The 27,941-nt window shown below is 47.0% G+C and overlaps 1 protein-coding gene across 1 annotated transcript; it reads right to left on the reverse strand.

Annotated features, from left to right (window-relative positions):
• ABCB8 (ATP binding cassette subfamily B member 8) lies at positions 1 to 27,029 on the reverse strand. The gene is made up of 16 exons (XM_039369856.1): positions 26,803 to 27,029; positions 22,991 to 23,300; positions 21,172 to 21,321; positions 19,594 to 19,688; positions 17,028 to 17,133; positions 16,692 to 16,853; positions 14,873 to 14,958; positions 12,819 to 12,916; positions 11,592 to 11,697; positions 11,481 to 11,514; positions 9,929 to 10,065; positions 6,770 to 6,864; positions 4,720 to 4,853; positions 4,290 to 4,437; positions 2,752 to 3,002; positions 1 to 370 (listed from the first exon to the last, which is right to left on the reverse strand). The coding sequence occupies exons 1-16, from the start codon at positions 26,928 to 26,930 to the stop codon at positions 293 to 295; spliced, it is 2,118 nt and encodes a 705-aa protein (XP_039225790.1). The 5' UTR covers positions 26,931 to 27,029; the 3' UTR covers positions 1 to 292.
• Positions 27,030 to 27,941: the final 912 nt, after the last annotated feature.

Raw genomic sequence — 27,941 nt, forward strand, 5'->3', positions numbered from 1 at the left:
GTCCGAACCCAAAAAGGCTGTATTTGAAAAAAAAAAAGAGATTCAAGTGTCAAATTGCACGCGGCTCGTCCTTTTCCACGCACTGGAGGAAGAGACGAAAGCCGCGTTCCCTGAAACCGACAACAGAGCGTCCCAGAGCAACGGGCTCTGGGCCTGTCCCGAGCAACCAGCTCGGGTGGGGTGGGGTGGGGGGCTGGAGGCCGAGCGAAAGTGGGGCAGGAATGACTACAAAAAAAGGAAGGGGGGAGTTCCGGGGTTTCCGGCCCCACCGAGCGGCGCCATCTCCCGCGTCTCAGATGTCCTTGGCCTGGCGGCGGAAAAGCTCGGCGTAGATGCCGCCCTTCCGTAAGAGCTCCGAGTGGGTCCCAGCCTGCGAAATGAAAAAAAGGGAGACACAAGTGTTGGGAAAAACCGGACCAGGGAAAAGCCCACTTCGACACTTCCGGGATTCCCAAAGGGGCTTTTTGGGGGGGGGGGAGGCAACTGGACTTTCTCGTTTCGCCTTTGAGGAGGTTTTGCTTCCCATCCGAGAGGCTTCTTCGGCTTTTACTGGATGGCCGGGGAACAGGAGGATTTATCCTCCTTGCAGACAGCTGGTCGTTTGCCTTCTTTTAGAGAGACGTTGAGGCCACTTGGATTTTTATCGGTGTTCTTCTCGTGGGACTTTTTTATTATTGTTTGAAGACGTTTCCCTTCCCACCCCAAGAAGCTTCTTCAGTGCTGACCGGATGGTGGGGAATGGAAGGATTTGTACTCCTTGCAGACCATTGGTCATTTGCATTATTTTAGAGAGGCGCTGAGGCCACTTGGAGATTTGTTGATGTCCTCCTCGTGGGAACTTTCTTATTATTCTTTGAAGATGTTTCCCTTCTCATCTCAAGCTTTTTCAGCGCTGACTGGATGGTGGGGAATGGAAGGATTTATACTCCTTGCAGACCGTTGGTCATTTGCATTATTTTAGAGAGGCGCTGAGGCCCACTTGGAGGGTTATCTGTGTCCTCATGGGACTTTTCTTGTTAATTCTTTGAAGATGTTCCCCTTCCCATCCAAGAAGCTTCTTCGGCTCTGATTGATGTTGGGGGAACGGAAGGATTCGTACGCCGTGCAGACAGCAGGTCATTTGCATTATTTTAGAGGGGCGTTGAGGCCACTTGGAGGTTTGTCTGTGCCCTCAGGATCGCCAGAGTGGTGCAAACATTGGGAGAGGGCCGGGGTGTGACATCGGAGAACACAACGCAGTCCTTTCAACAGTTCCAAGAAGGCTCCACTCCTATACTCAAGACACAGAGGAAACCTCCAGGTGGACTCAATGCCTCTCCGAAAGAAGGCAAATGACCAGCGGTCGGCAAGGAGGATAAATCCTTCCATTCCCCCACCATCCAGTCAGAGCTGAAGAAGCTTCTTGGATGGGAAGGGAAATATCTTCAAAGAATAATAACAAAATCCAGGAGGAAACAGATAAGCCTCCAAGTGGCCTCAACGCCCTTCTAAAACAGACATGTGAAACCCAAGTCCCGGGGTGGGGCCGGATGCGGCCCGCGGAGTGGTTTCATGCAGCCCGCGAAGCCATCCTGGAAACGGCGAGGGAACGGCCCCCACTGCCTTGGCCCTGGCCGGCCGGGAGCCAAGGTACAATTTCGCGGTGGCCATCTGTGCTGAGACGCGTTCAGTCTTAGCTCCACAAGGCCGTCGGGAAACAGCGAGGAACCGGCCCCTGCCGCGTCGGCATGCTGGGGAGGGGGTCCCCCTTGGCGAGGAATGAAGAAATGCACCGTTGCCTGGAAGTGGCCAGCCAATGGCCCTCGCCTACTTCACCGATCCAGCTTGATGGGCTCGGCCCTGGTCCCACCCCCTTTCTGCCAGAGACCCTCAGATCTGTCCCGCTCCTGCCCAGGCCCCCTTGACGCAAAGGATGTAGAGCTGGCCACGCCCCCCAGTAGGCCACACCCACTCCAGCCACGCCCACCCAGTAGGCTGCACCCAACCGGCCCCCCTGAGGGCAACCGCAATGCTGATGCGGCCCTCCGTGGAGTTTGATAGCGCTGCTCTCAAAGGAGGCAAACGACCAGCAGTTCTGCAAAGCGTAGAAATCCTTCCCCGCCATCCAGTCTGAGCGGAAGAAGCTTCCCGGGATGAGAAGCAGAACGTCTTCAACGGAAAAAGAAGGAAGTCCGGTTGCCTCCTTAAAAAAAAAAAAAAAGCACCGGGATTTGGATGACTGAGACCATTTCCCGGATTCACGAGCATGGGATTTCAGGGGAAGCGGAGAGCTGGACACGGCACACCACCACCCCACGAGCAATGGTTGGGCTGAGCGCAGTCCTGCTCCTAGCTCGCTTTACATGCTCAGTGGCGCCAACGGTCTTGGACGGAGGCTTAGAGGAGGGGTCCCCAATCCCTGGGCTGAGGATCGGCACTGGGGTTTGGGCACGCCCGCCCCCATAACGCCAGTGGGCACGCGGGTGTTCAGGCATGCGCTCGCTGCTTGTAAGGAAGCGTCCCGTTTCCGGCCTCCCCTCCCCGTAGATGCCCCCAGCGGTCCTTAATGCTGGAAAGCTTGGGGACCGTTGCCCTAAAGCACGCCAGGGTTTTCGTTGGGAAGAGGGAGACCGAGAAGTGGGAAATTGCTCCGCCAGGAACCGACAGCAGTTTCTACAGGGTCCCATGCTTCAAGCAGGGTGTTGGGACTCGAAGACCACCGAGGCTGTGGTCTCGTCGAGCGAAAAGGGTCCCCCGGGGCCCGGCGCTCACCTCGGCCACCCGGCCCTTGGACAGGACCACGATGAGGGAGGCCTCCTTGACCGTGCTGAGCCGGTGAGCAATCACCAGCACGGTCCGGCCGGCCACGGCCCTGTTCAGGGCCTCTTGGACCACGTGCTCCGACTCGGCGTCCAGGGCGCTGGTGGCCTCGTCCAGGATCAGCACTTTGGGATTCTTGATCAGGGCCCGGGCGATGGCCACCCGCTGCTTCTGCCCCGCCGACAGAGTCACGCCACGCTCCCCTGGGAGGGGAAGAAAGGGAGGGCGGTGTGAGGAGGGGGTTGTCGGGCGGAAGAGGAAGGAAGGAGATGGGGAGGAAGGAAGAGAGAAGGAGAGAAGAAGAAAGGAAGGATATCGGGAGGAAGGGAAAAAGGAACGGAGGAAGGAAGGAAGGAAATGGGGAGGAAGGAAGAGAGAGAAGGAGAGGAAGAAACAAAGGAAGGGAGGGAGGAAGGGAGGGAGAAGGGAAGAAGATGGGGAGAAAGGGAAGGAGAGGAAGGAAGGAAGGACAAGGGGAGGGAGGGAGGGAGGAAGAAAGGAAGGAAAGAGATGGGGAAGAGAAGGGAAGGAAGAAAGGCAACAGGCATGAAGAAGGGAAGGAAGGGAGGGAAGGGAGGGAGGGAGAAAGGAAGAAGATGGGGAGGGAGGGAGGGGAGGGAGGAAGGAAGAAAGAAGGATGAGGGGAGGGAGGGAAGAAGGAAGAGAGGAAGGAAGGAAAGAGATGGGGAAGAGAAGCGAAGGAAGAAAGGCAATGGATGAAGAAGGGAAGGAAGGGAGGGAGAGGAGGAAGAAAGAAGGATGAGGTTAAGGAGGGAAGGAAGAGGGGAGAGAGGAAGGAAGGAAAGAGATGGGGAAGGGAAGGGAAGGAAGAAAGGCAACAGGGATGGAGGAGAGAAGGAAGGAAGGAAAGAGATGGGCAAGGGAAGGGAAGGAAGAAAGGCAACGAATGGAGGAGAGAAGGAAGGGAGGTGGAAGGGAGGGAGAAAGGAAGAAGATGGAGGAGAGGAAGGAAGGAAGGGAAGAGATGGGAAGGGAAGAGAAGGAAGAAAGGCAACAGGGATGGAGGAGAGAAGGAAGGAAGGGAAGAGAAGAAAGGCAACAGGGATGGAGGAGAGAAGGAAGGGAGGGAAGGGAGCGAGGGAGAAAGGAAGAAGAAGGGAGGGAGGGAAGGAGAGAAAGGAAGAAAGAAGGATGAGGGGAGGGAGGGAAGAAGAGGGGAGAAAGGAAGGAAAGGGAAGGAAGAAAGGCAACAGGGATGAAGGGAAGGAAGGGAGGGAGGGAGAAAGGAAGAAGATGGGGAGGGAGGGAAGGAGAGGAAGGAAGAAAGAAGGATGTGGGGAGGGAGGGAAGAAGGAAGAGGGGAGAAAGGAAGGAAGGGAAAGAGATAGGGAAGGGAAGGAAGAAAGGCAAAAGGGTTGGAGGAAGGAAGGAAGGAAGGAAGGCCCCCCTGATCTCCAAGAGGCTGTTGTGAGGTCAGAGACGAACCTCTTTCGTCACCAAGGCCGTTTCCGGGCCGCAGCCACACTCACCCACAGTTGTGTTGTATCCATCAGGGAAGCTGCGGATAAACTCGTCGGCGTTGGCCAGCCGGGCAGCGGCGTAAATCTCCGAATCGGAGGCACAGGGCTTGCCAAAGCGGATGTTCTCCATGATGGTGGTGCTGAACAGCACCGGCTCCTGAACAACGGAGGCAGCAGGTGGGAGGTTCCCGGGTTGGGGAAGGGGCCAGCCTCCGTGCCCCCCCGCCCACGACCACCCTCCCCCCAACCAGGACTAGCCGTAATCTCTTTTTCCATTTTGTTCGCCCGCCCTCCCCACAGACGTTTCATTTCTCGCTGACCGACAGGTGAACCGAGCCGCGAGGGGGTTGCGTTACGTGGAAATCGGGCCCGGGAACAATTTTGCGTCGCGGGTGCGCGCGCCGGGCCGACTCTTCCCCTTCCGTGCTCGGGGTCCTACCTGGTTAATGAAGCCGATGACCTCTCCCCGGAGCCAGGAAGCGTCCAGGGTGCAAATGTCCCGCCCGTCCAGGAAGATGGCGCCCTTGGTGGGTTCGTAGAAGCGCTCCATCAGGGCCGCCACGGTGGACTTCCCTGCGCGGGAGAGAGAGAGAGAGAGAACAAAGGTCCACGGGCTTGGAGGTGGAGGAGGATGGGTGGGTGGGTGGGATGGGTGGATGGATAAGGAAGAGAAAGGAGACAGAGGAGGGGGAAGAAAAGGACTAGCTGGGTAGATTAGACTGGCAGCTAGATAGCTAGATAGATAGTCAGACCGACCGACCGACAGAGAGGATAGGTAGCTAGCGAGCAAGTGAGCGAGAGAGAGAGAGAGAGAGATAACAGGTAGGTAGGTGGATCATCAAGAGATAGATAATGGATAGGTTGATAGAGCGATAGAGCAGTAGGTAGATTGATGATCGATAGATCGATACGTAGATCAACAGATAGGTAGATGAGAGAGAGAGAGACAGACAGACAGATAGGAGATATAGATAGATAGATAGATAGATAGATAGATAGATAGATAGATAGATAGATAGGATAGACAGACAAATATAGGAGGTAGATGATAGACAGATATAGATATGAGGTAGATGATAGACAGATGAGATAGATAAATAGATTAGACAGACAGACAGATAATAAACAGAAAGATATAGATGTTAGATATAGGAGGTAGATTATAGATTAGACAGACAGACAGACAGATACAGATTAGATATAGTAGATAGATGATAGATACATAGATAGATAAATTAGATATAGACGATAGGCAGATAGATAGGAGAGAGATGATGGATGATAGAGATATGTGGATGACAGACAGGTAGGTAGATCATCAATAGATAATGGATAGGTTGATAGAGCGATAAAGCAGTAGGTAGATTGATGATCGATAGAGTGATACGTAGATCGACAGATAGGTAGATGAGAGAGAGAGAGAGACAGATAGGAGATATAGATGGATAAGACAGACAGACAGATACCTAGATAGATAGATAATAAATATAGATGAGAGACAGACACATAGGAGGTAGATGATAGATGAGATAGATGGATAGATGAGATAGACAGACATAGGAGGTAGATGATAGATAGATAGATGAGATAGATAGATGGATAGATAGATGAGATAGACAGACAGACATAGGAGGTAGATGATAGATAAGACAGATGAGATAGATTAGACAGACACACACACACACAATACGGAGATATAGATGACAGATAGACAGACAGACATAGGAGATAGATGATAGATACAGATGAGATAGATAGATAGATAGATAGACAGATAATAAATAGATGAGAGACAGACATAGGAGGTGATAGATAGATAGATAGATAGATAGATAGATAGATAGATAGATAGATAGATAGATGGATAAATAGATGAGATAGACAGACAGACATAGGAGGTAGATGATAGATAAGACAAATTAGACAGACAGACAGATAGATGAATAGAAATAGATAGATAATAGAGAGATATAGATGATAGACAGATACAGATAATTATAGATTAGATAGATAGATAGATAGATAGATAGATAGATAGATAGATAGATAGATAGACGGATTAGATAGATTAGATATAGTAGATGATAGATAGATACCGATACACAGATAAAAAAGAGATGAGAGAGATGATGGATGATGGAGATATGTGGATGATACACAGGTAGGTAGATTATGAATAGATAATGGGTAGGTAGGTAGTTTGATCGATCGATAAACTAACAGGTATGTAGGTAGTTCGATGGATCAATAGATGGATAGATAATAGGCCAGCAGGTGGAGGGAGGGATGGAGCAGATTGGATCCACTCAGCCAATCACTGCCATTTGCTTTCATCGCACAGGGAAAATGCCACTCTAAGTCCCGGTTATTATTTAAAAAAAAAACGAGGTTTAATTTTACCACGATGCCAAACTCAAAAGACCCACCACCACCACCACCCCCGCCCTAAGGACCCAGCCCCTGCTCAGGCACAGGAGAGGGCGCCTTACCGCCGCCGGATTGGCCCACGATGGCCACCGTCTTGTTGGCAGGGATGGAGAGATTGAAGTTCTCCAAGACTCTGTAGCCCGGCCGGGTGGGATAACTAACAGCAGAAAGAAAAGAGAGAGAGAGAGAGAGAGAGAGAGAGAGAGAGAGAGAGAGAGAGAGAGATAGAGAGAGATAGAGAGATTGTCAGGCCTTGGGGGTGACAGCTGTGGCCAGTTTTGTGGACCGGGGTGGGGTGGAGTGTGTGTGTGTGGGGGGAATGCGTTCACACGCAACATAGATCCTGTGCGTGTCAGATAAAGCTTTGCTCGCTCTCGCCGCCACTTGTAAAAAGGCCGTGGACTGGTAACGGGGCCACAACCCAGAGGTTGGGGATCCCTGTGCTAAAGGACACCCCCAGGTCAGTTTTCCCAGGGCAGGGATGGGGAGGAGGCCGAGGTCCCTTTGAGGGTGAGGACCAGCGGTGTCCAATGTACGGGCTCTTCATAGAAGTCTGTCAAAGGTATTTAAAGGTCAGCGCTCCGACAGACGAGCACGGACAAATAACACCCATGGCAATTTACATCACAGACAAAAAGGTATTTAAAGGCCAGTGCTCCGACAGACGAGCACGGAGAAGTAATACCCACAGCAATTTACATCACAGACAAAAAGGTATTTAAAGGCCGGTTCCGGTTCCAGGTCGCGGTACCAGCGTATGCGCGGGGAGAGCCTTCTTTCCGCCGTCCGGTTTTGCTTCATCCCACAGGAATTTACATCACAGACAAAAAGGTATTTAAACGCCAGCGCTCCGACAGACGAGCACGGACAAGTAACACCCACAGCCATTTACGTCACAGACAAAAAGGTATTTAAAGGCCGGTTCTGGTTCCAGGTCGCGGTACCAGCGTTATGCGCGGGGAGAGCCTTCTTTCCGCCGTCCGGTTTTGCTTCATCCCACAGGAATTTACATCACAGACAAAAAGGTATTTAAAGGCCAGCGCTCCGACAGACGAGCACGGACAAGTAACACCCACAGCCATTTACGTCACAGACAAAAAGGTATTTAAAGGCCGGTTCCGGTTCCAGGTCGCGGTACCAGCGGATGCGCAGGGAGAGCCTTCTTTCCGCTGTCCGGTTTTGCTTCATCCCACAGGAATTTGCATCACAGACAAAAAGGTATTTAAAGGCCAGCGCTCCGACAGACGAGCACGGACAAGTAACACCCACAGCCATTTACGTCACAGACAAAAAGGTATTTAAAGGCCAGCACTCCGACAGACGAGCAGAGACAAGTAACACCCACAGCCATTTACGTCACAGACAAAAAGGTATTTAAAGGCCAGCGCTCCGACAGATGAGCATGGACAAGTAACACCCACAGCCATTTACGTCACAGACAAAAAGGTATTTAAAGGCCAGCGCTCTGACAGACGAGCACGGAGAACTAAATCCACGGCAATTTACATCACAGGCAAAAAGGTATTTAAAGGCCAGCACTCCGACAAACGAGCACGGAGAAGTAACACCCATGGCAATTTACATCACAGACAAAAAGGTATTTAAAGGCCAGCACTCCGACAGACGAGCACGGACAAATAATACCCACAGCAATTTATGTCACAGATAAAAAGGTATTTAAAGGTCGGCGCTCCGACAGAAGAGCACAGACAAATAACACCCACAGCAATTTACATCACAGACAAAAAGGTATTTAAAAGCTGGCGCTCCGACAGACAAGCACGGACAAATAACACCAACGGCAATTTACATCACAGACAAAAAGGTATTTAAAGGCCAGCGCTCCGACAGACGAGCACGGACAAGTAACACCCACAGCCATTTACGTCACAGACAAAAAGGTATTTAAAGGCCAGCACTCCGACAGACGAGCAGAGACAAGTAACACCCACAGCCATTTACGTCACAGACAAAAAGGTATTTAAAGGCCAGCGCTCCGACAGATGAGCATGGACAAGTAACACCCACAGCCATTTACGTCACAGACAAAAAGGTATTTAAAGGCCAGCGCTCTGACAGACGAGCACGGAGAACTAAATCCACGGCAATTTACATCACAGGCAAAAAGGTATTTAAAGGCCAGCACTCCGACAAACGAGCACGGAGAAGTAACACCCATGGCAATTTACATCACAGACAAAAAGGTATTTAAAGGCCAGCACTCCGACAGACGAGCACGGACAAATAATACCCACAGCAATTTATGTCACAGATAAAAAGGTATTTAAAGGTCGGCGCTCCGACAGAAGAGCACAGACAAATAACACCCACAGCAATTTACATCACAGACAAAAAGGTATTTAAAAGCTGGCGCTCCGACAGACAAGCACGGACAAATAACACCAACGGCAATTTACATCACAGACAAAAAGGTATTTAAAGGCTGGTGCTCCAACAGAAGAGCACGACAAATAACCCCCACAGCAATTTACGTCACAGACAAAAAGATATTTAAAGGCCAGCACTCCGACAGACGAGCATGATTCAAAGCACACTTGAAGATGTCCCCCCCTCCCCTGAATGGAGATGAAACATTTGCAGCCAAATCAGAAAGTTTGGAGATCAAGCCAACAGCTCGGCGTAAGAGATGCTGATTTAGCCTAATAGACAAGGGTCCCCAATCCCTGGACCGCAGCCTGGTTCCTGGTCCATTCAGAACTGTTTTGTACAAGCTGGAGCTGAACATGCAGCTCCATTGGCGCGAGTGGCGGGCATTCCTGCGGGAATGTGGCGCAATGGTTAGAATGCAGTGCCGCAGGCTACTTCTGCTACTGCCAGCTGCCAGCAATTTTGGTAGTTTGAAACTGCCCGGCTCAAGGTTGACTCAGCCTTCCGTCCTTCCGAGGTCGCTAAAATGAGGACCTAGATTGTTGGGAGCAACGTGCTGAGAGAGGGCCGTAAAGCACTGTGAAGCGGTATATGTCTAAGTGCTTTTGCTAAATGCTATTGCATGAAGTTCCATTTGTGCATGTGGAGGGCTCTCGGCTCTGCCAGGAGCTCCGTTTGCGGCAGCAGTGGACACTCGCGCAGAACCGTTTCCTGCCCCCTCTCCGCCGCCATTCCACAAAGCCGGAAAGGTCGGCACCCCGTGGCCCGAGATATTTTCCCAGCCCATTTCAAAATCTCCCCCTTGCAACTCGGGAACTTTTCCGAGTTCTCACCTGAAAGTCACATCCCGGAATTCGAGGTGCCCGTTCAGCATGCTGCAGGTGAGCGTCTGTCTCTCGCACAGGGGCGTCTCCGGCGACAGGTTCATGAATTCAAACACGCGGGCCCCGGCGCTCATGCCCCGTAAAACCTGCAGGGGTGAAGAGAGGGGTCTTGTGGAACGACACCCCTCCTCCTGGGGGGGGGACACCATTTCCCGAGCGAAAAAAAGCCAGGAGGTGTGTACAGATGGTTCTCGATTTACGACAGTGGAGCCAAGAATTTATGTCGCCACGCGAGACGTTTCTGAAGGGAGCTTCGCCCCGTTTTGTGGCGTTTGTGAAGCGGATCGCTGCAGCTGTTCAGTTCATCACACAGTCGCTAAGCGAATCGGGCTTCCCTGTTTGGTCTGCTTGTTGGGAAGTCGCAAAAAAAGTGACCCTGCGATTCCCGGGCCATCGCAACGGTTGTAAATAGGATGTGGTTGTCCAGCATCCGAATGTAAATCACGTGACCCTTGGGATGATGAGTGGGAACAACGGCTCATCACTTCTCTCTGTGCCGTTGTAAAATCCAACGGTCACTAAAGGAACTGCTCTAAGTCAAGGACTATTTCTGCTAACTTTACACCTGCTGAGCTCTGCTTCACCGCCGTGGCAAGAAACGTCGTTAACATGGAGCTCCTCTCACTTCCCAAAGGTCTCTCACTTAGTGGTGGAAATTTAGGACCGTCAGTCGAAGGCTCCTTGCACGTTGAACCTTGGACGATTTGGCAGGAATTCTGCTGAATTCTATCGGAGCGCAACTGGAATCAAACTCTCGGAAGGTTTTGGTTTTCTCGCTTGCAACCAGATGAAATTTAATTTAATTTATTATTTATTCAATTTATTATTTAATTTAATTAATTTAATAATTTAATTTAATTATTTAATGTAGTTAATTTAATTTTTAATTTAATTTAGTTAATTTAATTTTTAATTGATTTAATTTAATTTATTTAATTTTTAATTTAATTAATTTGATTTAATAATTTAATTTTTAATAATTTAATTTTTAATTTAATTTACTTAATTTAATTTTTAATTGATTTAGTTTAATTTACTTAATTTGATTTAATAATTTAATTTTTAATAATTTAATTTTTAATTTAATTTACTTAATTTAAATTTTAATTGATTTAGTTTAATTTACTTAATTTTTAATTTACTTAATTTGATTTAATAATTTAATTTTTAATAATTTAATTTAATAATTTAATTTAAAATTTAACAATTTTTGATTTAATAATTTAATGTCATTTTTTCTTTAATTTTAATAAATTAATTTCATTTTTACTTTAATTAAATTTAATAATTTAATTTAATAATTTAATTTAACATTAAGTTAAAATTTTATTTTTATTTTATTTTATAATTTATTTTATATATTTCATATTTTATTTTATTTTATTATTTTATTTTATTTTATTTTTTGTTTTGTTTTATTTTATTTTTGTTTTATTTTATCGAGGTCTATCTGAATTATGTTGCCACTGGTTGTCCCATGGATCTCCCCAAGCCCACCTACCTGTCCAAAGAGCACCGACATGCTGGCCATGGACCTATGGAAGAAAAAGAAACAGCTCTTAAGGGCCAGCCGGTCAGTCGGCTGTCTGCACCGGAATCGGGCCGGTCTTACCGTTGTACGGTCTGGGAGGAGACCAAGAAGGACATGAGGTCCCCGGGCGTCATCTCCTGTCCGGCCATGAGGGAACCACCGACAAAGATGGTGCCAAGCACAATACCTGGAAAACAAAAACGACATGGCTGTGGCGTAGAATTCGACAACGTTGCTGGCTTTGTGGACCGATGGACGAGGACGGGACGATTCCGCGCGAACGACAGGGGAGCTCACTCGCCAGAAGGGACGATTCCGTGCGAACGGCGGAAAGCTCACCCGCTACTTCCGTGGTACAGTTCCAAACAGTTCAAGGACAGGTAGTGGGCCGTGGACCGGCGGACAGGGAGGGGACGATTCCGCATGAACGGCAGGTAAGCTCGCTTACCCGCTACTTCCGCGGCCCGGTTCCAACCGGTTCAAGGACTGGTAGTGGGCTGTGGATTGGTGGGTAGGGAGGGGATGTTTCCATGAGAACGGCGAGTAAACTTGCTCGCCACTTCCGCAGCTTGGTTCTAAATGGTTCAAGGACCAGTAGTGGACCGTGGACTGGGACAATTCCGCACGAATGGTGGGTAAGCTCGCTCGCCACTTCCACGGCCCAGTTCCAAACGGTTCAAGGACCAGTAGTGGACCGTGGATTAAGGGGGTTGGGGACCCCTGGTGTAAAACATTTAGAGGTAGTCCTCGGCTTACAACAGTTTGTTTAATGCCCGTTCGAAGCGTGAAATGTGACTTATGACCGTTTTCAAAGTCACGACCTTTGCAGCATCCCCATGATTGTGGGATGACATTCCAAATTTTGGGCAGCTCGTTCACACTTCCTTAGTCCAACAGTTCATTTAGTGATGGTTACAATGGCGATGCAAGAAGGGACTTAGGACCATTTTTTTTCACACTTACGACCACCGCTGCATCCCCGTAGTCGTGCGATTTAGATTTGGACACTTGGTAAGTGATTCGTTTTTTACAACGGTTGTGGGGTCCTAAGCTCGTGCGATCCCTTTGGTGACCTTCCGACAAGCAAAGTCAACGGGGAAGCCCAATTCGCTTAACTGGGTTACTAGCTTATCACCTGCAGCGGTCCACTTAACCGCCAGGGCAAAGGAGGTCATAAACTGGGGCATAAACCTGTATATAGCTGCCGGTCATATAACAAAACAGGCTGGGCACGGAGCCTCGCCCAGAAGCATCCCGGATGCCGCGTCGACCGTCCCTGGTAGCCAACGCAATGGAGCTTCTACTCACAGTTCAGGGCCATGTTGGACAGCCCCTGGAAGAAGGCAATGCCCAGCCCCAGGTTCATGTTGAGACGGCAGGAAGTGTCCACTTCAGCTGCGTATTCTCTGCACGGGGAAGAAAAAGGAGAAATTGACAGGCTCTGACAGGGTCACTGCACGGCCTACGCCGGGAGTGTCCAATCGCGGCAACTTTAAGACCGGTGGACTTCAACTCCCAGAATTCCCCAGCCAGCAAGGGCTTAAGCAGAATGGGTAGGACAAGAACTAGAACAAAGGCAGATGGACGACTTTTTCTTTTAGATATGGTAACTTTATTAGTAGATGGTGGGTATGCAGTGAATGTAATATATCTCATTTTTTGGATAGGGAAACCTTATTAGTAGATGGTGGGTATGCGGGGAACATAATATATCATATTTTTTTGATACAGTAAATTTATCAGTAGATGGTGGGTATGCAGTGAATGTAATATATCACATTTTTTGATAAGGTAAATTTATTAGTAGATGGTGGGTATGCAGTGAATGTAATATATCTCATTTTTTGGATAGGGAAACCTTATTAGTAGATGGTGGGTATGCGGGGAACATAATATATCATATTTTTTTGATACAGTAAATTTATCAGTAGATGGTGGGTATGCAGTGAATGTAATATATCACATTTTTTGATATGGTAAATTTATTAGTAGATGGTGGGTATGCAGTGAATGTAATATATCTCATTTTTTGATAGGGAAATCTTATTAGTAGATGGTGGGTATGCAGGGAACATAATATATCACATTTTTTGGTACGGTAAATTTATTAGTAGATGGTGGGTATGCAGTGAATGTAATATATCACATTTTTTGATATGGTAAATTTATTAGTAGATGGTGGGTATGCAGTGAATGTAATATATCACATTTTTTTGATAGGGAAACCTTATTAGTAGATGGTGGGTATGCGGGGAACATAATATATCACATTTTTTGATAGGGTAAATTTATCAGTAGATGGTGGATATGCAGTGAATGTAATATATCTCATTTTTTGATAGGGTAAATTTATTAGTAGATGGTGGGTATGCAGTGAATGTAATATATCTCATTTTTTTGATAGGGAAACCTTATTAGTAGATGGTGGGTATGCAGGGAACATAATATATCACATTTTTGATAGGGTAAATTTATTAGTAGATGGTGGGTATGCAGTGAATGTAATATATCTCATTTTTTGATAGGGAAACCTTATTAGTAGATGGTGGGTATGCGGGGAACATAATATATCACATTTTTGATACGGTAAATTTATTAGTAGATGGTGGATATGCTGTGAATGTAATATATCACATTTTTTGATAGGGTAAATTTATTAGTAGATGGTGGGTCCACGGGGAACATATTACAGCGTGACTTCAACAGAGTGAAAAAAATGCGGGCTGGTATGCTTGTACCCCTGGCTTAGTTGATCTTCAGTGTGGAGCTCCTGAGTGCACATGTGACTCGCACTGTGTACGCCAGGGGTACCCAACCTTGACTTGTGGATTTCAACACCCAGAATTCCCCCGCCATCAATTATTTTTCCATTCTGCTGATGTCAAGATATATTATGTTCCCGGCATACCCACCATCCACTAGTAAAAGTATCCGCTGGTCGTAAAATTAGGTGGGACTCCCTTCACAACTGCCTTGCTTAATAGCAGAAACTGTGGTCTCCACTGTGGTGGTGAAGGTGAGGTCTGCTTGTAGGGAGGAGAGCCCCAATGCACAGGGGTCCACCATGGGTTGATTCCACATCGGAGAAGTTGATGCTAGAAAACACCAGCCCCCCAATCTTTGGGGCACCAGGGACTGGTTTTGTGGGGAACAATTTTTTTTTGACCCATTGGGGTGGGGTGGAGAGGGGGGATAGTTTCGCACGCAACATAGACTTGCTCACTCGCCACTCACAACCAGCTGCGCGGCCCTGGTTCCTAAGACGTCACAAACCGGTATGGGTTCACAGCCCCGCGGGTTGGGGACCCCTGCTATAAAAGCATCATTCAAGAGAGCAGGGATCACACTTTTGTGGTACTCACTGGATCTCTTTGGGTTCCATGGCAAAGGCCCGCACCGTCCGGACGTTCCCCAAGGCCTCGTCGGCCACAGCCGTGGCCTTGGACACCTGCACGCCAAAGGGGAAGAACTCAATTTGCATAATGTCTCGCTCGTTAGGAACACAACGGACGAGATCTCTTGGCCAATGGGAAGAACTGGCAACACAGAAAGGGGACTCTGAGCTCACCCACCTTAGGACACCCCATTGAATCAGGCCGTCCTTAAGTGGAGGCGAGGAATTGAGTAGTTCAGGAACTGTGGGACGGTTAAAGAAGATACCAGATCGGGGTATCCAACCGTGGCAACTTTTTAAGACCTGTGCACTTCAACTCCCAGAATTCCCCAGCCAGCCAGCCAGGGTTTAACCAGAATGGATACAACAAGAACAAGCACAAATATAGATAGACGAGGGTTTTTTTGATAGGCTAACTTTATTAGTAGGTGGTGGGTATGCAGTGAATGTAATATATCTCATTTTTTTGATAGGGTAATTTTATTAGTAGATGGTGGGTATGAAGTGAATGTAATATATCTCATTTTTTGATAGGGAAACTTTATTAGTAGATGGTGGGTATGCAATGGACATAATATATCACTTTTTTGATAGGGAAACTTTATTTGTAAATGGCGGGTATGCAGTGAATGTAATATATTTCATTTTGTGATAGGGAAACTATTAGTAAATGGTGCGTATGAAGTGAATGTAATATATCTCATTTTTTGATAGGGAAACTTTATTAGTAGATGGTGGGTATGCAGTCGACATATCACATTTTTGATATGGAAACTTTATCTGTAGATGGCGAGTATGCAGTGAATGTAATATATTTCATTTTGTGATAGGAAACTTTATTAGTAGATGGTGGGTATGAAGTGAATGTAATATATCTCATTTTTTGATAGGGAAATTTATTAGTAGATGGTGGGTACGCAGTGAACATAATATATCACATTTCTGCTAGGGAAACTTTATTAGTAGATGGTGGGTACGCAGTGGACATAACATCACATTTTTTGATAGGAAAACTTTATTAGTAGATGGTGGGTACGCAGTCGACACAATATATCACATTTTTGATAGGGAAACTTTATTAGTAGATGGTGGGTATGCAGTCAACATAATATATCACATTTTTGATAGGTAAACTTTATTTGTAGATAGCGGGTATGAAGTGAATGTAATATATCTCATTTTTTGATAGGGAAATTTATTAGTAGATGGTGGGTACGCAGTCGACATAATATATCACATTTCTGCTAGGGAAACTTTATTAGTAGATGGTGGGTACGCAGTGGACATAACATATCACATTTTTTGATAGGGAAACTTTATTAGTAGATGGTGGGTATGCAGTCGACATAATATATCATATTTTTGATAGGGAAACTTTATTAGTAGATGGTGGGTATGCAGTCGACATAATATATCACATTTTTGATATGGAAACTTTATTTGTAGATGGCGGCTATGCAGTGAATGTAATATATTTCATTCTGTGATAGGGAAACTTAATTAGTAGATGGTGGGTATGAAGTGAATGTAATATATCTCATTTTTTGATAGGGAAACTTTATTAGTAGATGATGGGTATGCAGCAAACATAATATATCTTGACTTCAACAGAGTGAAAAAAATTGGTGGCTGAGGAATTCTGGGAGTTGAAGTCTACAAGTCTTAAAAGTTGTCAAGGATGGATACCCCCGTCCTAGATAAAGCAGAACGTGCATGGAACAGAGTTCTGGAAACTCTTTCAAACCTGTTTAGTTCAAGGAACGTTCACACGGGTTATTTCTCCCCACCTGCTCTTGGGCTTTGCGGGAGAGCCTGCGAAGGGAGGTGCCGAGAAAGGTCCCGATCCCCACCAAGAAGGGCATCACCACGACGAGCAGTCCGGTCAGCTTGGGGGAAATCAAGTAGAGAGACACAAAACAGCCCACCGTCTGAGTGAGGCTGCGTAGACCCTGCAAGTGGGGGGGGGGGTGAGGTGGGGTGAAGAAAGAGAGGGTGGCATAAAAAGAGGCGCCTCCACGAAAGAGGGAAAGGTGACCTCCAGTCCGCACAAGACAAGTCCGCATCGGAGCAGAATTGCCCTCCGCTCGGCGAGCCCACCCCTCCCGCCCCACCATCGGTCACACCTGAGAGATGACCAGCTTGAACGAGGACTTGAATTCCTGGATGTCGGCGGTCAGGCGGTTCACCAGGTGCCCCGTCTGATTGGCATCGAAAAAGGCAATCTCTTCCCTTGGGGATCAAAAAGGACCAGGGTTATCATATGAAGAAAACTTATATTATAAAATGTTTGACAGATGGCATATGACACCAGGGTTTTCCCAGTTGCAAGGTATGGCTGTGAAAGCTGGACCGTAAGAAAGGCTGAGCGCCAAAGAATGGAGACCTCTGAACTCTGGTGCTGGAGAAGACTCCTGCGAGTCCCCTGGACTGCAAGGTGATCCAACCAGTCAGTCCTAGAGGAGATCAATCCCGACTGCTCTTTAGAAGGCCAGACCCTCAAGTGGAAACTCAAATACTTTGGCCACCTAATGAGAAGGAAGGACTCCCTGGAGAAGAGCCTGATGCTGGGAAAGATGGAGGGCAAGAGAAGAATGGGGCGACAGAGAAGGAGGTGGCTGGATGGAGTCACCGAAGCAGAAGGTGTGAGCATCAATGGACTCCAGAAGATGGCAGAGGCCAGGAAGGCCTGGAGGAACGTTGCCCATGGGGTCGCAACGGGTCGGACACGACTTCGTAACTAACAACAACATGACACCTGTGAGATTAGCAAAAATGTTTAAAAATACTTCAAACAACTGTTGGAAATGTAAACAGAGACCAGGTACGTATTATCGTATCGGGTGGATATGCCCCAAAGCAAAAAAAAGATTTGGGGTTCAAATACATTTACAGTTGGAGAAAACAACTAAAAAAACAAATAAGACCTTAAACTGGAATGATTTTTGTTAGGAATAACAGGAGCTAAATCTGAGAAAGATTGCAGATATCCAATAGATAAGATAAACTTAATGTCATTTTTTGTTTTTTACCGTGGGCACAGCGGCACACATCAAAAATGAAATTTAGCTGCCCGCTCTAAAAGTGAAACACATAACATGACACACCCCTAAAACATACTATGGACAACATATGCATAGACCCGCACCCCTATATATACGTAGCAAATAAATATTAAATACTGTTCATCTTGAAAATATAACGGAAGGAGGAAGCTTGAGAGTTCACAAGGTTAATGCTGTATGGAATGCAACTGTGGCTGAATCTGGATGTTCTGCTGCGGATATTAAGGGCAGCAAGACTTGTATTTGGAAAAATGAAAATTTACCAACTGAAGAAGTGCTAATTAAGACAATTCTAGAGTGGGCAGAAATGGATAGGTTGACTTTAAAGATTATTAAAGAGAAAGAAGACTCAGTGTACTTTAGAACATCGGATCATTGCTATCTATGGCTAGAAAAACGAGGCTGATAGAACAAGGCTGAAAGAAAGGAACGTGATATGTAATTTTGAATAGATAGATAGATATAGATAGATTACATAGATTAGATCTATCTAACAGCAACAGCCAAACAACAGCAACGCAGCTCACCATCTGAAATCCCCCTGCAAATCAGACTAACCCGAGCACAACAAAGCCCCCACCCAAACAGAACACTTCCCCATCCAATCAGAGCACAGCCAAGCCCCTAACCAATCAGAACACACCTCCAACCAATCAGAACACAGCCAAGTTTCCACTCAATCAGTTCATACCCCCACTGGCAGTTAAAAGGAAGAAACAGCTACGATCACACATTGCTCCTAGAAGCACGAAGCCGAAAACACCAGCCTGAAGATGACGAATGGGACTTCGTCGAAACGTCGCCAAGACACTTCCAATTTTACGCGGGAGAAAACCCGAATAACCAAAGACCTACATATAGATAGATAGATAGATATAGATATAGACAGATATAGATAGATAGATAGATATAGATGTTTTCTGAGGTTTTCGCGGGTGTTTGTATGTAGGTCTTTGGTTATTCGGGTTTTCTCCCGCATCAAATTGGAAGTGTCTTGGCGACGTTTCAACGAAGTCTCATTCGTTATCTTCAGGCTGGTGTTTTCGTCTTCGTGCTTCTAGGAGCAATCTTCTAGAAGCACGAAGCCGAAAACACCAGCCTGAAGATGACGAGTGAGACTTTGTTGAAACGTCGCCAAGACACTTCCAATTTGACACGGGAGAAAACCTGAATAACCAAAGACCTACGTACGTACGTACATACATACATACATACATACATACATATATATATATATATATATATATTAGTAAGAAGAAGGCCATTGAATGATGAGTTAACGTATCGTTTAGGGTGATTAACTATATCTATTATTGTTAGTACCCAGACATTGTGCTGTTTGCTAAATGTTGAAAATGTTATTTGGAAAAACCCCAGCCCCAACCCTAACCCCAACACCCCACCTTATCCCTTATCAAGGACTACCTCCACGTAGTTGTAACGCCGAAGGCTAGCTGCCGTTTAGCCAAGTTGCTGAATTTCTCAACCGGATTTGACAGCCGACCTATCCTCAGCTTCGGATCATTCGGGGACCACGCCGCCCCCTTCCCCGTTACCCCTCCCTCCAAGGCCAGCCCGGACCCGGATGACATCCCAGCATGCCCCCCCTTGTTTTTAACCCCCTTACCTGAGGAAGGAAGAGAACAGTTGCTTCCGCATACTGCCAGCCACTCTCTCCCCGATCCAGGACAGCAGCAGGATGTACCCAAAGGTTAAGGCGCCCTGCAGCCGGGGGGGGGGGGGGTAAAAAAAAAAAAAAAAGAGAGAGAGAGTTGAGTCTCAAAGGTGCTTTTTTTCCCAAGAGGCAACTGGATTTCTTTGTTTTTCCTTCGAAGATGTTTCGCTTCTCGTCCCAGAGGCTTCTTCAGCTGCGACCGGAGAGTGGGGAAATGGAAGGATTTAGATGTCTTGCAGAAATACTGGTCATTTGCATACTTTTGGAGAGTCGTTGAGGCCACTTGGATGTTGGTCGGTGTGCTCAGGGTCACCCGAGTGGTGCAAATGGGTGTGGAGCCTTCTTGGAACTGCGGAAAGGACGGTGTTGTAGACTGGAGATAGATAGATCGCCCATTTGCACCACTCAGGTGACCTTAAACTTCCAAGTGGCCTCAACGACCTTCTCAAAGGAGGCAAATGACCGGCGGTCTGCAAGGAGTATAAATCCTTCCGTTCCTCCCGCCATCCAGTCAGAGCTGAAGAAGCTTCTTGGATGAGAAGCGAAACGTCTTCAAAGAATAATAAGGAAGTCCCAGGAGGGCACAGATAAGCCTCCAAGTGGCCTCAACGCCCTGCTAAAAGGAGGCAAATGACCAGCAGTCTGCAAGGCGTATAAATCCTTCCATTTCCCTCCATCCAGCCAGAGCTGAAGAAGCAATAAGAAGCGAAACAAGACAAGTCCAGTGGGCTTCCGTTTTAAGTAGCAGATCATTTTCTTATTCCTTTCTTCCGTTCTCCCCTTTTTCCTTCTTTCTCTCTTCTTTTTTTTTTCTTCTTCCTCGATGACTTTTTTTCCATTTACTTTTTAAAATACAAACCTTGCAGGAAAGATTTTGTGATGGAATTATTGATTAACCCAGCCGCCACGCTGCTTTTTAAACACTCAAATGTAAAATTGGAAAAATTAATAAAATATTATTTTTTAAAAAAAAAAAGCCCCCTGGGAGAAGCATCCGTGTGTGTGTGGATGTGTGTGTGTGTGTGTGTGTGTGTTTGTGTGTAACTTGAGATTTGCACTGAAGATTTTGTGATGGAATTATTGATTAACCCAGTTGCCACGCTGCTTTCTAAATACTCGAATGGAAAATTGGAAAATTAATAAAATATTTTTTTTTTAAAAAAAAGGCCCCTGGGAGAAGCATCCGTGTGTGTGTGTGTGTGTGTGTGTGTGTGTGTGTGTGTGTGTGTGTAACTTGAGATTTGCACGAAAGATTTTGTGATGGAACTATTGATTAACCCAGTCGCCACGCTGCTTTCTAATTACTCGAATATAAAATTGGGAAATTAATAAAATATTATTTTTTTTAAAAAAAAAAAACCCTGGGAGAAGCATCCGTGTGTGTGTGTGTGTGTGTGTGTGTGTAACTTGAGATTTGCACTGAAGATTTTGTGATCGAACTGTTGATTAACCCAGCCGCCACGTTGCTTTCTAAATACTCAAATGGAAAAATTAATAAAAATATGATTAAAAAGGAAGGAAGGGACTCACCTGGAGGCCGTAGAGGGTCAGCAGGCGCAGGGCCGGCTCGCGCACCAAGCGCAGGTAGTCGCCCACACGCATGTGCTTGGCCACCACGTTCACCATCTGGCCCAGCAGCAGCGGGATGTGGACGTTGAGCATCGCCGCCCCAAAGGCAAACTGCGGGTCGGGAAAGAAAGAAAAGGCCGGAGAACGACGGCCGGGATATTTATTATTTTCAATTTTATTTTATTTTTTGGGGGGGGCAAACTTTGGTTTAAATAGGATGGCTTGAAGGTGAGCTGGCAAGGGGGGGGGAAGGGCGGACCCCCCCCAAGTGAATAGGACGCTTGGTTGTACAAAGGCGCCTCTCCTTCCTTCCTGAATCTGTCTTTTTCCTTCTTTCCCTTCCTCCCTTCTACTTCCTTCCTTTCTAAATCTGTCTTCCTTCCTTCCTGAATTGGTCTGCTTCCTTCCTTCCTTCCTGAATCAGTCTCCTTTCTTCTCCTTCCTTCTTTCCCTTCCTTCCTTCCACTTCCTTCTTTTCTAAATCTGCCTCCTTCCTGAACTGGCCTGCTTCTTTCCTTCCTTCGTTCCATCCTTCCTGAATCTGTCTCCTTCTTTCCCTTCCTTCCTTCACTCCCTCCCTTTCTAAATGTCTTCCTTCCTTCCTGAATTGCTGTCTCCTTCCTTCCTTCTTCATGAATATCTCCTTCCTTCCTTCCTGAATCGCTCTTTCCTCCCTCCCTTCTACTTCCTTCCTTCCTAAATCTGCTTCCTTCCTGAATCACTTGTCTCCGTCTCCTTCTTTCTTCCTGAGCCTGTCTCCTTCCTCCCTCCCTCCTTCCTTCTTTCCTAAATCTGTCTGCTTCCTTCGTTCCTTCCCGAGTCTTCCTGTCTCTTTCCTTCCTGAATCGGTCTGCTTCCTCCCTCCCTTCTCCTTCCTTCCTTCCTAAATCTTCTTCCTTCCTGAATCACTTGTCTCCTTCGTCTCCTTCCTCCCTCCTTCTTCCTTCCTGAATCACTTGTCTCCTTCTCCTTTCTTCCTGAATCCGTCTGCTTCCTCCCTCCCTTTCTTCCTTCCTAAATCTGTCTGCTTCCTTCCCGAGCCTGTCTTTCTTCCTTCCTTCCTGAATCGCTCTCCTTCCTTTCTTCCCAAATCAGTCTCCTTCCTTCCTTCCTAAATCTGCTTCCTTCCTGAATCACTTGTCTCCTTCTCCTTCCTTCCTGAATCTGTCTCCTTCCCCCCTCCCTTCTTTCCTAAATGTCAGCTTCCTTTCTTCCTTCCCGAGTCTTCCTGTCTCCTTCTTTCCTGAATCGGTCTGCTTCCTTCCTTCCTGAATCGCTCTTTCCTTCCTCCCTTCTACTTCCTTCCTTCCTAAATCTGCTTCCTTCCTGAATCACTTGTCTCCTTCGTCTCCTCCCTCCCTTCTTCCTTCCTAAATCTGTCCCTTCCTTCCTTCCCAAGTCTTCCTGTCTCCTTCCTTCTTCCTTCCTGAATCTGTCTCCTTCCTTCCTTCTTTCTTCCTTCCTAAATCTGTGTCCTTCCTGAATCACTTGTCTCCTTCTCCTTTCTTCCTGAATCTTTCCTCCCTCCCTTCTTCCTTCCTAAATCTGTCTCCTTCCTTCCTTCCCGAGTCTTCCTGTCTCCTTCTGCCTTCCTTCCTGAGTCTGTCTCCTTCCTTCCTTCTTTCTCTCTCTCCGTCCTTCCGGCTGGAGCAAGGGCTCGGATAAGTGAGACCTCCCAGGTCCCTTGCCAGCTCTGATGGCGATCGCATTTCCTTCCCACCCCACTGTCCACGGGCCGGCCGGCCGGCCCGACCGCCCGCCCACGGGGAAAGACCCTCACCACGATGGACGCCGCCACCGCCAGCAGCTGAGGGCGTATGAATTTCCAAAACATGGCCCAGTTGAAGTCCGGCTCTTTCTCCCCGGGCAGGCAGATCATCTCCACCTTGGGGGCCTCCTGGCAGAAGACCCTCTGGCCGAAGCCGGCCCCCAGCCCCACCAGGGCCGGCCCGGCCCACCAGGCCGCCATCCGGCCCAGCGGCGCCAGGTGGCGGGGCAAGGCCAGCAGCACGGCCGGGGAGAGCCTGGGCAGGCCGCCGCGGGGAAGCCGCCGGACGCAGGAGGAGAAGCGGGCATGGCTCCCGGAGTGCCTGGGAGGAAGGAGGAGAAGAAAGCAGAAGGGGGAAGACAGATCAGGGGGCAGCAAACGGCGGGAAAGGGCGGGCAGGCTCCCCCCCCCCGGTCTCCGGAGGGGAGGCAGCCAATGTGGCCGGGAAGAGATGCCTGCCTGCCTTCGGGTCCCCAGGCATCCCACCCGCCCGGCGATACTACTCTGCGCTTCCTCTATTCTATTCTCCATCCTATCCTATTTCGTCTCATTCTCTTTTGCCTTGTTCTATTCTGGTCTACTATTTTATTCTATCCTATTCTGTCTTATTCTATGCTTCTGCTCTGCCTTCTTCTATTCTACTATTCTATCCTATCATCCTCTTCTATGTCGTATTCTTTCTGCCCCGTTCTATTCTATTTTATTCTATCCTATTCTATTTTCTTATTCTATCCTCTTCTGCCTTATTTGAGTCTACTTTTATTCTATCCTCTTCTGCCTTATTCTTATTCTATTCTATTCTATCCTGTCTTATTCTATTCTGCCTTATTCTAGTCTACTATTTTATTCTATCCTATTCTGCCTTATTCTATTCTATTCTATCCTATTTTGTCTTATTCTATTCTTAGTCTTATTCTATTCTAATCTAGTTTATCCTATTGTCCTATTCTTAGTCTTATTCTATTGTTTTTTCTATCATATTGTCTTATTCTATTCTGCCTTAATTCTACTTTTCTATCCTATCCTATCCCTTATTCTATTACATTTTACTATTCTGTTCTATTCTATCCTATTCTATTCTTAGTCTTACTCTATTCTGTCTTATTCTATTCTATTTAGTCTTATTCCATTCTTAGTCTTATTCTATTCTGTCTTATTCTATTCTATTTTATTCTATCCTATTCTGCCTTATTCTATTCTAATCTAGTTTATTCTATCCTATTCCATCTTCTTCTATTCTTATTCTATTCTGCCTTATTCTATTCTATTTTATTCTATCCTATAGTCTTATTCTATTCTATTCTAATTCTATTCTGCCTTATTCTATTTTGTTTTATCCTGTCCTATTCTATTCTGCCTTATTCTATTTTAATCTATCCTATTGTCTTATTCTATTCTTAGTTTTATTCTATTCTGATCTAGTTTATTCTATCCTATTGTCCTATTCTTAGTCTTATTCTATTCTATTTTATTCTATTCTATTGTCTTATTCTATTCTGCCTTAATTCTACTTTTCTATCCTATCCTATCCCTTATTCTATTATATTCTACTATTCTATCCTATTCTATTCTTAGTCTTACTCTATTCTGCCTTGTTCTATTCTATTTTATTCTATCCTATTCTGTCTTATTCTATTCTTAGTCTTATTCTATTCTTAGTCTTATTCTATTCTACTATTTTATTCTATCCTATTCTGTCTGGGGGGGGAAGCCTCCCAGCCACCATGCAAAGGCTGGGGCCTGTTAATTTGATTAATAGTAATATTAATATTGCTGTTAACATCGTGTGACATTGCCTAGTTTGGAGAATGAAACGTCTGCAAGGAAACCACCCAGCTCAGAGAGCACCAGGAAAGCCCTTATTTCAGGCCCGAGCTAGAAATATTCTCCTTTGATCAGTCACTCCACCGGGATTTCAAGAGGCTACTCTACAAAACCCAACCTTTAGATCAGCGTCTGTCTTGCTTGGGGGGAAAAAAGCACCGTGCCCCAGGAGGGCGTCACAGTGAGTGGCTTGACTCATGTCTGTTTTAATCATGGTTCACTGAATTTTGCCGTAAGCCGCCCCGTCTGGAGGGAGACTCAAAAGTATACTGAATAAGTATGGCTGGACCTGAAGGCCTCTAAGGTGCCATCCAGTTCTATTCTATTCTCTCCTATTCTATTGCCTTATTCTATTCTATTCTATTCTATTCTCTTATTCTAAGTCTTATTCTATTCTGTCTTATTCTGTTATTCTTATTCTTTTCTGTCTTATTCTATTCTATTCTAATTCTATTCTGCCCTATTCTATTCTATCCTATTCTCTTATTCTAAGTCTTCTCCTATTCTGTCTTATTCTATTCTGCCATCTTCTATTGTATTTAGTCGTATTCTATTCCGTATTATATAATTCTATTCTATTCTATCCTGTCTTATTCTACTCTGCCTTATTCTATTCTACATTCCTCTTTTCTATCCTATTCTCTTATTCTATTCTATCTTATTCTAAGTCTTATTGTATTCTACTCTACATTCCTCTATTCTATCCTATTTTTCTATTTCATTCTATTCACTATTCTATTCTTCTTTCTATTCCATTCTATCTATTCTGCCTTATTCTAGTCCATTCTATGTCTTATTCTATTCTGCCTTATTCTACCTTATTCTATTCCATTCTATCAGAACAGAATTATTGTATTCTACTCTACATTCTTCTATTCTATCCTATTTTTCTATTTCATTGTTCTATTGTATTCCATTGTATTCTAGTCTTCTTCTTTGTATTCCATTCTAATTCTATTCCATCCACTATTCTATTCTATATTTCTATTCTATTCTGCCTTATTCTATTCCATTGTATCGGAACAGAATAGAATAAGGCAGAATGGAATAGAATAGAATGATGTAGAAAAATAGGATAGAATAGAGGAATGTAAATGTAAATACAGAATTACTGTATTTACATTCCTCTATTCTATCCTATTTTTCTACATAATTCTATTCTATTCCATTCACTATTCTATTCTTCTTCTTTCTATTTTATTCTATCTATTCTATTCTGCCTTATTCTAGTCCATTCTGTCTTATTCTATTCTGCCTTATTCCATTCTATCAGAACAGAATTACTGTATTCTACTCTACATTCCTCTATTCTATCCTATTTTTCTATTTCATTCTATTCTATTCCATTCAGTATTCTATTCTTATTTCCATTCTAATTCTATTCCATTCACTATTCTATTCTATATTTCTATTCTATTCTACCTTATTCTATTCTATCAGAACAGAATTACTGTATTCTACTCGACATTTGTCTCTACTATTCTATGCTAGTTCTCGTTCTCCCTTATTCTATTCCCTTTCCCTCTTATCCTAGATGGGGAAGAAAAGCCCCTTCCTGCAGCTGTCCAGGCGCCTCAGGGCCGCCTCTGACGCAGGCCTTTTTCCAAGAACCCAATTCCAAGGAAAAGGCTTCTTTCCCTTGGCAGGAGGGAGGGAAAAAAAAAACAAAAATCCACCCATCCATCATCCCCTGCCAAGCCCTGAGGTAAAAAAAACAAAGCAGTGCGCATGCGCGCTCCTCTCCCGCCCGCCCGCCGGCTTGGCCTCCAGCTAATCACCCCTTTGGCCTTTGGCCGATTTCCCGGCGGGAAAAGCTGAGGAGAGGAAAAGCTGAGGCGGGCGACGAGCTCCAACTCCTTCGGCGGCCGGTCACGCCAGCCCGGCCTGGCCGGCGCTAAAGGAGAAAACGGGCGCGGGCCTATGAGGGACTACGACTCCCGGCATGCCCCGCGAGGCGGCCTCGCGCCCCTGGCGGAAGGGAGGGGGGAGGCGACGGTTACCTGGCAACGCCTACGGCCGGCGACGGCGGGAGGCCCTTCAGGGCCGCCTCCCCGCGGGGAAGCCGCCGGCCGTAGGAGCCGCGCCCCGCGGCCACTCCCGGCCGCAGCAGCGCCAGCCGAGCCAGCATGACGGCGAGCGAATGCGGCTCCCTCACGCCTTCCCCGCCCGGCCGGCCGCTCGCTTTCCCCGCCTCAGGAACCGCCGCCGCCGCCCAGAATGCACCGCGCGGGGCGTGGCTAAGGCGCGAGACGGCGGGCCGTGAAGAACACGGGAGGGGGCGGGGAAAGGAATTGCTCGGCTGGGCCCGCCTTTAGCAGCCCCAGCTGCGCAGGCGCAGAGCCTCCCTCGCCCGCTCCGCCCTCGGAAGAGGCGAGCCGCGGAAACCCGGCCCTTCAAAGCCACCCGCGCAGGCGTAGTAAGAGTCGGCGAGTCCGCCCCCGTCCCCCCCTCTTACTGCACAGGCGCAGTAAAAAGCGGCGAGGCCGGGCTCCGCCGCTCGAAGCCACTCGCGCAGGCGCAGTAAGAGTCGCCGAGTCCGCCCCAGTCCGCGAGACGGAGCTGCACAGGCGCAATGAGAAGCGGCGGGGCCGCTGAAAGAGACTCGCGCAGGCGCAGTAAGCAGTCACTGAGTCTGCTACTAAGAGACTCGCAGAGCCCACCCCTCCTGAGAGACGGACCCGCACAGGGGCAATAAGAAGCGGTGAGGCCGGGCTCCAACATTAAAAGCCACCCACGCAGGCGCAGTAAGAATGACTGAGCCCGCCTCCTCCGAGAGACGGACCTGCAAAGGCGCAATAAAAAGCATTGAGGCTGGGCTCCGCCACTAAAAGCGACTTGCGCAGGCGCAGTAACAGCGAGCCGCCGCTAAGAGACCCGCGCAGGCGCACTAAGAGTCACAGTAACAAACACACACAAACACCCCACGAGACGGACCCGCACAGGCGCAATAAGAAGCGGCGAGGCCGGGTTCCGCCAGTCAAAGCCACCCGCGCAGGCGCAGTGAAACTGCGGCGCGGAGAGACGGAGCCGCACAGGCGCAATAAGCAGCGGCGAGGCCAGTCAAAGCCACCCGCGCAGGCGCAGTAAAAGTCCGCCCGCGAGAGCCGGACCCGCACAGGCGCAATAAGGAGCGGCGAGG

This window comes from Crotalus tigris, unplaced genomic scaffold (genome assembly GCF_016545835.1).
Source record: "Crotalus tigris isolate CLP2741 ecotype Arizona unplaced genomic scaffold, ASM1654583v1 scf7180000021287.315228, whole genome shotgun sequence".
Taxonomy (NCBI): Eukaryota; Metazoa; Chordata; class Lepidosauria; order Squamata; family Viperidae; genus Crotalus; species Crotalus tigris.

What these genes read in the sequence shown, in the direction of transcription:
- ABCB8 (XM_039369856.1), bottom strand. Translation starts at nt 26,930, where the DNA reads ATGCTGGCTCGGCTGGCGCTGCTGCGGCCGGGAGTGGCCGCGGGGCGC. An exon ending in TGACCCTCTACGGCCTCCAG is followed by an intron (nt 19,689 to 21,171) that starts GTGAGTCCCTTC and finishes CCCCGGCTGCAG; the next exon opens with GGCGCCTTAACCTTTGGGTA. An exon ending in ATGGAACCCAAAGAGATCCA is followed by an intron (nt 12,917 to 14,872) that starts GTGAGTACCACA and finishes TTCCCCGTGCAG; the next exon opens with AGAATACGCAGCTGAAGTGG.